Source organism: Acanthisitta chloris, unplaced genomic scaffold (genome assembly GCF_000695815.1).
Source record: "Acanthisitta chloris isolate BGI_N310 unplaced genomic scaffold, ASM69581v1 scaffold22308, whole genome shotgun sequence".
NCBI lineage: Eukaryota > Metazoa > Chordata > Aves > Passeriformes > Acanthisittidae > Acanthisitta > Acanthisitta chloris.
The window spans coordinates 1-11,895 of NW_008688934.1; the positions used below are offsets into that span (position 1 = coordinate 1).

General features: G+C 35.6%; 1 protein-coding gene across 1 annotated transcript; it reads left to right on the top strand.

Moving 5' to 3' along the window:
• The first annotated feature begins 2 nt into the window (after positions 1-2).
• On the top strand, positions 3-10,181 carry ZNF800 (zinc finger protein 800). The gene is made up of 4 exons (XM_009081239.1): positions 3-104; positions 2,384-2,479; positions 5,905-6,048; positions 8,416-10,181. Exons 1-4 carry the CDS (start codon positions 44-46, stop codon positions 10,179-10,181), a joined length of 2,067 nt encoding a protein of 688 aa, XP_009079487.1. The 5' UTR covers positions 3-43.
• Positions 10,182-11,895: the final 1,714 nt, after the last annotated feature.

The window sequence follows — 11,895 nt, forward strand, 5'->3', positions numbered from 1 at the left end:
GCGCTGCTGGATGTAGAAGGAAAGTAGGTCGTGCGCACGGACAATGCCTCTAAGGGACAAGTGCTGTCAGACGGAACACCATCACCATGGGTGCTGCGAGCCAGGTACGGCGCTGTGTGGTGCGGCGGCTGTTTGCATATCTCCCTCGTTAAAAGCTTGCGGGAACTGTTGTGATGCTGTAAATGTGTATCATTAGTGTCAGTTCTGGATATAAAGTTTCTGAATTTTGTTTGGAAATGTTTTGTTTTCATATCCTTGAGCTGTCGCCTTAAAATCATTTAAGGAAGAGAATTTTTCAGTTCCTGCCGGATGTGCAATAATCCCCAAGCCACCACATGGGCACTGTTTTGCAGTGAGCAAAGGAAGGCAAGAAGTTCTGTAAAGCAACTGGCCTCTTTTTTTTTTTTTCCCCAAATTTGTCATGTTCTCAATTTTTTCGTAAAATGATGTGCCTGGCAATCTCTTGCATTCGTTGTTTATGTTTTTACTTTGTCTTCTCTGGTGAGCTCTGATGAACTTGAAGATCTCAGAGGAGGAAAAGCCCACCAAAGCCTGAAACAGCTGTTTGCATTGCACTGCTGTGTGAGGTGAAAGATGCCATCAGTGGAATGAGCACCATGAAAGTTCAGCCAACCTGCTAGATTTTTTTAAAATTGTTCTGTCTGCTGTTATAATTGGTAACCTTAAAGGAAACTGCAACAAGGCAAAAACAAAGGAACTATGAGTTCTGTTATTTAGATGCTTTCTATTGTGTTTTGGAAGGAAAGGTGCAGTTTGGATGCTTTCACTTGTTGTTTGGAAAGAAAGGCATCACTTCAGGGAACTAATGGTTGAAAGCCTGAGCATGGCAACTTTGATTATGCTTCTTTAATTAAATGGAATTTGTGAGTAGTTATTCTTCAGTTGGTAGAAACATTTTTTTGTGTTCAAGATTAAATGGTTTTGAATTGTTCTAATGCTTTAAAAAAGCTAAAATAGTTTTCTTGCCTGACAAATCAACAGTAATGTGTTAGGTCTGCTTCATGTATATTACTCCTCTTGATGTCAGTGGGTGTAGTACATGTATATTAGAGGCAGTATACAAAACAAAATATACTATTTTGAAGTATAGGGAGTAGGCTAGTAGAATACAATATGTCATTGTGTTAGAGATCTCCAAATGATTAGCTGATTTGTAATGGTTGCTATGCATTTGTGTATATAATAGTATATTACGGGGCCAGCAGAGTTGGGTGGAGTTTTCATTCCATTGTTCTTTTTTGGAGTGTGTTTCTTTCTGATGTTCTTTTCAGCTTGAATTTATTTATAACCTTACATCTTTTAGCTCAAATTCCCTGTCAAAATATGTTTAATGTATTTGCACTTAATATCTCTAAGTAGTTTTACACTATGCCTCTGCTGCCCTTTAATAAATATAACTTTCATAGAGATGCTCAGTGCTTCATTTAGAAATGAAGACTTAACAATGGGCCTAAAACCAAACCGAATGGATAAAGTAGGAGCCAATTTATGAATTGCAAAGCTAGCTATCTTGTCAGTAAGGAATGAAAAAGAAGACCTAACTGGTGATTTTGCAAAATACATGCTTGAATAAGTGCTCATATTCATATAAATTTGAGTTTCGCCCCAGCAAAGCACAATTGCCATGTGCAGGTACAGCAGTGGAATGCTGTTAATTTTCCTGTGCATAAATACTGCATGTTGGAATAAATAATAATCATCCTAATCAAGAAATGTTTTAGTTTCAATAGCTTTTACAAGGAATATGCTGTGGAGTGAAACTTCAGAAATTCAGAGTGTTGCTTCAGCAGTTTGCGTGAATCAGAAGCATTTCTTTCATGTGGTTTTGTTGGTTAAAAATACTATGGTAGCTCTTTTTTGTATATACTATGTAGTTATGCTTGTGCTTTGTTTTCTGCTACTGTCATTGCTACTTTAAGTTTGGATTCAGTGTTTAGGTGTGTACTGGCAACACTGAGGTCCTACACTGTGCTGTGAACTGCAATATTTGGTAATGCTTTTTCGTACACCTGTTTCAGTTTTTGCTGGGAGTCAAGTAGATTGTCCTGGGGAATTGCTTTAATGGATGGAAATTTCTAGTGAGTTAATTTGGGTTTACATATTTATATTGTTTTGTTTGTTACATGTAGCTTTGAATACACATTTTATTAAAGTAATCAAAATGACAGCAAACTGCCAGAAGGTATCATGGCTGAAAAATTCAATGTTGAGTGTTTTTTAATTCTATGTAAATGAAAATTTTAGAGTAAGGCAGCTTTTACTGTAGTCCTAGGTTTTCCTTTTAGCTAGTTTCAGAAAATTCATGACATTATATATTACCTGAGTGTTCTCTAATGGCTTATTTTCCTTTTATATATTTCAGTGCATCGGTTGGAACCTGGTGATCCTCCCTTATTGCAGCAGCCTCTGCAAACATCAAAATCTGGTATTCAACAAATCATTGAGTGTTTTCGATCAGGTATGAACCTATGCCTGACTCTATAGAAGTTCATTACCTATTATAAGAGCTATGTATATTTAATATATCAAAATAACCAACACTTGACTTTCTCCATGTTTGCAAACTGTTTGTAGGTTTTTGGAATTAAGTGTTGTTCCTTTTCGTATAAAGTACTGAAGATACAGCTCCTACTATATAGTTATTGTTCAAAAATATTCAAAATGAGCTTGTTGTTCTGCTTTGTCATTCTTCCTGGAGTTGTTAATGAGTTTATTATAAAACTCTTGAGATGAACTTAATCTTGAATTTCTTAAATTGCTTTATCATGTTGCTTTTAAGGTGTTCCTTGATTGGTTTTGGGAGTTGCAATACATAGTGGTGAATCTAAGAATAATAACTGAGCATTTGGGTGAGCATGCCGGAGATGATTGAAACCTTTCATGTTTTCTAGCTGTTTCTACACTTCTGATGTGGCAAACCAAACATTACTTTCACATCATTTGGTCTTTGATGCTACTGTCTGTGTTTCTAGATTTTTCCAAAGAACTGTTAAGTATATGAAATGTCATGTATAAATCACTGCTGCTTGTGCAATGGGATGCATATTTACTCTGAGACTCGTCAAAGGGCACAGTATTTAAGTTGTCCACTAGCATTTTGGCAACTTAATTGGAAAACTGGATGAGAGATTATTCATTAGTAACCTTTTTTAGTTTGGTTGACATTGCCTGAGGCCTCACATATGCGTGACAGGCTGCTATTGCTTGAAGCAGATTAATGGAATCTCTACTGGTAATAGCACACACTAGCTGGAAGTACTTTGTCTCTGGGCTGCTTCCAAATTGTCCTCACTGGCAGGTGTTGAACTGATAGCTTACTTTGACATCTTCAGTCATTTGTGTCAAGGTAGTTAAGACAGAAAGTGAAAGGATTTAGACCAAGATTTTACTGGTTAGTTTTGAACAACCAACATTTCATTATGGAAAGTATTTTGATTCTTGTGGTAAAGAAATAGAGACTAAAGACAGAGTGTTGCCCATAACTATTTAAGTCATTTTATCAAAAGCTTCTGTCATCCAAAGCATCAAGAATAACAGGTGAATTTGAATCTAATTCTTTTTTTTCTAAACAAGAAATTGCTTGCTAAAGGCATAAACTTTGGTATTTCTGACAGAGAGGTATTTGTAATGACCTATGTTCTCTACCAATGTTATTCTAGCATCAACATTTGCAGACAGTAACAGAATTTGACAGGGTACCACCTGCCCCAATTAGATGTAACTACAAACCAGAGAAGACTTCAGTAAGCTGGATGCAGTATATGCTGGCAGAAGACTGACTGCTTGTTGCCATGATCTAGTTGGTGAAGAATAAGGAGATGATTTTCTATTCCCCTGCCTGCTGTGTCCACAAAACCAGTGGATGTTTTAAATTCATTTGCTGTTTCCAGAAGTTCTTAAAAGTCTAGTTTATTTCAAAAGGACTGATTTATTTTCTCACTTCCACCAGTGGAAAGCTTCCTAGTTGCGTAAGTTAGGTTTGAAGCCAGAGTGACTACTGTGTCATGTAGTGTGACCTCCAGGATGTCATAAATCCTTTAATCTCAACCAGTGATTCTTAAACTCACTAATTTGTCTTGAAAAAAAACACTTCAGCCCTGATCAGAAGGAGACTGAAATATCAATATAACAGGAGAGAGAATGAGGAACTTGTGTGTCCGTTGGTTCAAAAATTGTGGAGAATTTTAAAATTTAATTTGGGAGAGGTGTTTGTGGCTAGGGCATGCATGGATAGCATGGCCAGATTCTGGTTTATTTTGTACAATCACCAAATTGGAAGCCTTTTTTTTAAATTAGTGTGGCATCTCGTGGGAATCTTATGTACATGGAGCATCTTCAGATTTGCTTCGCTGGGTTTTTGTCAGTTGTTTTCTTTATATGCAAAAATCCAAATGTTGGTTGGTGAGATTGGAGTAAATAACCTGCTTTTTGGAGAAACTCTACAATTTTTATTTGTTGCTATACCTAAATATCTTTCCAGTAGTCTGTAAAAATGCAGGTCAAATTATGGCAAGGTTAGTAACACTAGAAGAAAGAGCAGTGAGATGTGGCCCAGGAAGGCATAGGAGGGGACAGAAACTAGATTGTAGCCTCAGATGGTCATGTTTGGGTCCCATATTTAAGCAGCTGTTGAAGAAATAATGATGACACTGTGCTTTGCTGAAACTCAGTTGTAAAAAAGTTTTGTAGTACTACTATTGCATCAAGAAATAAGAATTTTTCTTGGTAAGGCCCATTTGTATTGAAGAACTATTAGCTAGTATCAAATTATTAATATTTGAAAGTTTAAGAAATAGTTCTGGAGTGTGACACTGTTTGATCTTTAAAAGGATCTTTAAGAATGTCTTGCTGCTGTTTCACTTGTGTCTGATACTATTTATATTTGGTCCAGTTTCATTATATTTTTGCTTGTTTGATTAATTTTGAATTCAATTTTAAGAAAAAATCAAGATAGAGAAATTAGCTGAATTTGGTTAGTTAGTATTTTTTCTCATTGGGTAAGTATTCATTATTTAGTAATCCATTGCTAATTTTAGGCATTGGGTTCATAATTTTCATGAGATGAGAAATGAAGGTGTAAGCTTGATGCATAAAAAGCTGAATTCTTCAGTTCTTTAAGCAAGGCAGGAATACAGCTGAAATACATCAACAGTGCCAGATCTATCCATCTTTGTGGGGTGGTTATTTTTAGATGCAGTGTATAATAGTCTGGGTAACTAGCATTTTTTTGTCAGACTGCCCATGTTTTGATAGGGAAGTGTGGGCTTTAAATCATATGTAGTGTCCTTTCTTCAGGCTGAATATATATCTACACTTCTACTGTCTCACCTAAGCATCATCATCTTGGTCTTGGGTCATATACCTAGATGTAGTAAATGATCCTGGCCTGTTAAGTATTCTTTTTGTGTTGTTTTATGTTTTAAGGGTTTTTTTGCCTTACCAGGTGCTGTTTTTACATGAAATAGCTGTATATATCTTGTTTTCTTAGCACTGTTGGCTAAGCCTAAAGAAGAAATACTACAGGCTTCTTTAAATGCTGTAGGTTTTTCCTCTTTCCTATTGGGCAGTTGTCTTGTAGCAACCAAATACCATAGTATGGATTCTTTCCTAATGTTAGCAGCTAGTTTTTATTATAAATCTTTGCACTTTCCCTATAAACTGTAATATTTGTAATCCTTGACTTTTTTTCCTCATTCAGTCTTGTTTTCATAGTGAATTTTGGAGTATGTATCATAGACTTACAGTGTAATGAAGTAGCATTAGCAAAAGATAAAATGCCATTATAAATATTCATGTTGTAAAATGTTTCCTGTTCTAGGGGATGATGTGAATTAAAAGATGGATAGTAAACCTTCCTTAAGTATAATGTTTCTTTTATTACAGGAACGAAACAACTTAAACATATCTTGTTAAAAGATGTGGACACCATTTTTGAGTGTAAATTGTGCCGGAGTCTCTTCAGAGGATTACCAAATTTAATTACTCATAAAAAGTTTTATTGTCCTCCAAGTCTCCAGATGGATGACAGTAAGTCTGGCAAATTGAAATATTTAATAAGGTTGTCTGAAGTTGAAAACCTTATCTTTCTTTACCATTTAGGCATAAACATCAGAAACAAAAATGCAAGAAAATGAAGTGGAATTAAATTTCAGTAGTAACATATGTAGATCACTTTTATGGTATTAAAGAAGCAATAGCACCAACTTTATTGAGAACCATGCAATGTCATAATTGCACAGCTAGGTTATACATCCAGCCTTTAAATTAAGAGTGTCACTTTTAATACATTTTATTCCTTCTTCCTGTTTTTTCTTTCCTATCCCTCCCTCTTTACTGTGAAAGATACCAGAAAGTATGTCAAAGGACTGGGAAATTAATTCCACAAAAACGAGTGCCTCTAACAAGGCATTTCAGTTTTAGATCCTCAGAGCTCTGATGGATTTGAGTTAGATCCTGTAAAGTGGCTTGGATCAATAACTGTAATATTCTCCTCTACTTGGGAAGCACTTGTAGTGTCACAGATGCAATCTTTCAGTCTTACTCATTATGAAACAAAGACTAGAAGTTTACCCTTTTCTTTAAGGGCCTGTGCTTCAATATTGTCTCTTTCCCACTGCATCACTTCACTTCGTGCTGCTTTAGTGTATTCTGTGTTGTCATGCCTACCCCGACACCTTTCTTGTAGAAATCAAACCTTATTATTAAAAGAAGTAAGTTAAATGCTGAGAAAAAAATCATGGAGCATATTTTTATGGAAAAAGAAATTTCTTAAAATGTCATTCCAGTGATGACTTTTTGTTGATCTGAGTAAAGCTGATAGTATTCAAAAATATTTTGTAAAGCTTTCTGATTTTCTTGGTCTTCTTGATCAGCATAGGTGCAATGAGGATTGTTCTTTCCTGATAAATGCCTTCCTGCCTCAATATTTCAAAAATTAGGAACAAACAAAAGATATACTTAGATGATTCTTTTCCCACGTGGTGTCATTTAGTGTTGTGAGGAGAAGGTGAAAAGACTGTTACTGTCACCTTCCTTAAATGAGTGTGCTTGGCCAGTTCGAGACTCACAGAGCTTTTCTGTGAAAAGGGATGACTTGTACTTTCAAAGCAAGGGTAGAACTGCATCTGACTTAAATGTGTTAGTTTCTAAGCATGGGAAGATTACCCTGAGGAAAGACTTTGTGTCCAGCTCCTGACATTCTAGCCTTCATTCTATTAACTTTTGTACATTATATGAAATAACATATAAATAACATAACTCTCACTGTTCACTGTGAGAGGTGCAAATAAAGGGAATGATACTATATGCTCTGAATAAAACTGTAGAAATATTTTTTATAATAGTATAATTATTAGTGAATTAAATGAGAGGTTTTTTCAATAAATAAAAGGTAGTGAACAAGAGGCAGGAATAAAAGTTAAGCAACCCTATGATGAAAAATTCCAAAGACTCTTCCATGGTAACTTTTCTGAGATACAGTCAGTATAGTCACAAAGTAGTCTTAGAAAGTGCTATAAAATAGGAAGGACTTTTTACTCTTGGTAATAATTACATAGATTTGAAACTGACTACAAAAGCTGTCAAAAATTTAGTGTTAAAAGATGAGTTCTGAGCAACAAAACAATATATTTCATCTACTGACACACTTCTTATGTATTGCTGCGAGTGTGGAAGGAACAACTAACTAAAGGTGTGGGGTTTTAATTAGCTATTACCAGGAATCAAATCTTCAAAATTATCCATGATGATTTAACTGTGTCATCTCAGTGTCTCATCATTTTGCTGTTGCACCCTGGCTTCTCAGTGCAGTGCAGATGCTTAGCCTATCATGCTGGGAACTAGACAACTGAACTGATTTGGCATTTAAAAGCAGAATATTACTGAGGCCTGTAAAATATTATCTACTTATACCTTCATGCAATGCTCAGGTTGCACAGATGTTTCATTTTTTGTAAGGATTGTTCAGAATTCACAGAGAAGAGCGTATTTCCAGAATTAGGTTCCTTTATTGAGAGCACCCATATCCAGCCGTAGGAAAATCGGTCTCTAATGGTACTTGAGGCTTAGTTGCACACCTGCAGAACAAGCTCAGTTGTATGATGTTATTTTTGCAATTGATACAGATTTTTAAAGATCAGCTTAATTCCAGGCATACAATTTTTGAGCTCAGGTGGCTTTCACGTTAGCATGCTAGAAGGGTGTGTTTCCAGTGTTGGCTTTTAATAAAAAAGCATCTTGTAAGGACTAGTCAAAGCCTCTGAGTGTTCAGAGAGTACAAACACAGGATTTGTGCAAATTTGGAGACTGGATTCACACAGTGGTTAAAAGCTAATTTGAAATTTAAATAATTGGAAATTATTAAATCATTAAAAATACCTTTTTCCCTTTTCACAGACCTCCCAGATATAAATGATAAGCAGAGTCAAGCCATAAATGACCTCCTCGAAGCAATCTATCCAAGAGTAGATAAGCAAGAATATGTAATTACATTGAAACCTATAGAAACTAATCAAAATGCTGTATTTCAATATGTATCAAGGACTGATAGCCCAGATGAGAACACAGAAAGTTCCAATACCCCTGATCAAGCTCCAGTACAGATACAGGAAGCCAGCACTGAGCAACCCAAGACTGTTTCAACTCCAGCCCCAGTCCCAGCTGGGGAGACTGTAGAATTACCTCCTGCTGATCCTGTTACAAACAAGGTGATACCTGCTCCTGAAGAACAGCCTCCAACAGTAAATCCCGAGTTGGACTCTCTGGATAACTCTGATTTTGGCCACCAGTTGATTTGTTGCCTTTGTAGGAAGGAATTTCATTCGAGACGCAGTGTCCGCCGGCACATTCGAAAAGTGCACAAAAAAAAGATGGAAGAGCTAAAGAAGTACATAGAAACAAAAAAGAAACCAAACCAGTGCTCTGCAAAAGGCCGAAATAAGAATGTTCTCGTAACGTTAGGTAGAAGTTGCCCGGTATGTTATAAATCATTTGCTACAAAAGCCAATGTAAGGAGGCATTTTGATGAAGTTCACAGGGGATTAAGAAGGGATTCCATTACTCCTGATATAGCTACAAAGCCTGGGCAGCCTTTGTTCTTGGATACAGTTTCTGCTAAAAAATCTTTTAAGACCCGTAAACAAAAGTCGTCTTCAAAGGCTGAATACAATTTAACTGCATGCAAATGCCTTCTGTGCAAGAGAAAATATAGTTCACAAATAATGCTGAAAAGGCACATGCAAATTGTTCACAAGATAACGCTTTCTGGAAAGAACTCTAAAAGGGAAAAAGGACCCAACAATACTGCCAACGGCACGGAAATAAAAGTAAAAGTTGAACCAGCAGATTCTGTGGAACCTTCACCCCCTTCCATTGCTCTTTCTCCACAGAATGAATTAAAGGGAACAAATCATTCAAATGAGAAAAAGAACACACCGTCAGCACAGAAAAATAAAGTTAAACAGGACCCTGAAAACCCTAAATCAACTTCTAAATCAACTACTAAATCAACCTGCAAATCAGCCACTAAATCAACCTCTAAATCAACCAATGCATCTGCTGCAGGTGGCCAGCAAAAAACCAGGAAGCCAAAACTTTCAGCTGGCTTTGACTTCAAGCAGCTTTACTGTAAACTCTGTAAACGCCAATTTACTTCTAAACAGAACTTGACAAAACACATTGAATTACACACAGACGGAAATAATATTTATGTTAAATACTACAGGTGTCCACTCTGCTCTTACGAAACGCGTCGCAAACGTGATGTGATAAGGCACATAACTGTGGTTCATAAAAAGTCACCACGCTACCTTGGGAAAATAACTGCCAGTTTAGAAATTAGAGCAATAAAAAAGCCAATTGATCTTGTTCTAAATAAGGTGACAAAAAGAGGCCCTCAGAGGGATGAAACAAAACAGATTGGTTCAAAACAGGATGTCACCTCTAATTCTCCCAATAAAAAGTATGAAGGAGCTGATGTTGGCATTGAAGTAAAAGTAACAAAAAACTTTTCTCTGCACCGTTGCAATAAATGTGGGAAAGCATTTGCCAGAAAAGCTTTTCTAGAACATCATAAGAAAACCCACAAAGCAAATGTATCACATTCACCTGAAGACAATAAAACCAAAGGCAGAAGTACAAGATCTAAAGCTGTTGTCTGGTGAGGAAAAAGAAAATGTGTATTGTCTTTTTCATTTTTTTCTTTTGTTAAAAACCCCAACAATACCACTGCATTTCTTTTGCTGTCGTTGATTTCTTGCTGAAAACATTTTCCTGTAGATTTTATGGTTTAAATGGCTTAAATACAAAGGTAGATGTCAAATTTGCTTCTTACATTTTGATTTTAGCATTTTGGAAAAAGTGCTAAAATCCAAATTTGTCATTGTAGGAAGCTGGAATATAGACTAAATTGTACTGAGTCAGCTCTTTGATTTGTCTTAAGGGGTCTGTTGTAATCAAGCTAATAGACATTTCTAAAATAGTAGGTTTTTTAAATCAACGGTAATTTTGTTTGGTTTGAATAACTTGTTAATTAACTTCGCTGTGACCAGTTAAAGAAATTAGTATTTCTTAAAGTTATTACAGTAAAAGCTGTTGACATAAAAAAGTCTCAATGAATTTATGGAAATAGAATTCATGCATTTATTTTTTCTTTATTTTAATGTGTATTGCCTATGCCCAGTCAACAAAAGGGCATAGAACAGTTTTCTTGAATGTAATTTGGATGCTTAATTGCTTTGATTTAAAATCAGTATGGGTTAGGTGCCTACAAACAACTTGGAAATCATCAAATTTAGGATTTCATTCTTTTAATGCTTATTCATATAAGCCCAGGTTTGGAGACTTCTCGTCCTTAATTTTTGTAAATTGTTCTAGTCTTATCAAAGTTTTTGTTTTAAGCATCAATATGTATAGAAGTCTGGCCAAGAATTTTCTAAACTTCTGCTTATATGGTACTCTGGGACTTTTTTACCCTTGGAGGGGTTGTATTCATAGTTTCTGTTTTCCATAGCCTTCATGTTAATGGTGGCCTATTTGTAAGGGACCTTTTAAAAAAAGGAAATATTTGTATGTGGTCAGTTTGTATTTCAGAATGACTGACTGGTGCCTGAAGGTTGGAGGACTGTACAGAAAATTATGATGGAGAGAGACAGTAGTGATACTTCTAAGAGCTTTTAACACTGTTATTCAGAGTTATCTTTCTAGCACGTTTGGTAAAAAGAAAACAGAGTATATGTGCCTTGTTCTATATTTCAACTCTGAAATGCTATTTTTCCAGGAGGTTATTTGATTTGAGTTCAGCTTTCATAGTGAATAACCACCCAGTTATCTTAAGTTGTAATCTGGTGCTTTGGTGACTTTCTAACAAATCCTGGCTGAGTGGGACAGAACTTCAAAAATTATCTAAGTTGGACCCTGAATTATGCTGAATTTAAGAGGAGTGACTTCTGCATTTTGAATAAGAATTAAAAATTTAGCCTTATAAATTATTTATCTTGTGTAATTTAAAACAGAACTATATGGGTAAACTTAAAGTATTAATTTATTCCCATTTCTCCTCAGATAGAATCAAGTGATGTTCGGAAAGTTTGAAATTCGTTTGAATGAAAAAGACTTTAGTTTGTTATTGGAACCTCTAATTCTTGATAATGGTACTATAAAGAAGAAATATTTTCATTGGCTGGTTTTTTCTCACTATATTGATAACCATTCTGACTGCTTGTAGGACAGTGCCACCTCCCAAAACACCAAAGTAGTTGAAATGCTTCCAAATTAGCAGTTATCTCTATGCAGTTGTGGTTTGACACAGTATAGAACAAACTTTCTGAAATGAAGGAAAGTACACCAGAGGCAAGTAAATGAACAGCAGCTTTGGAA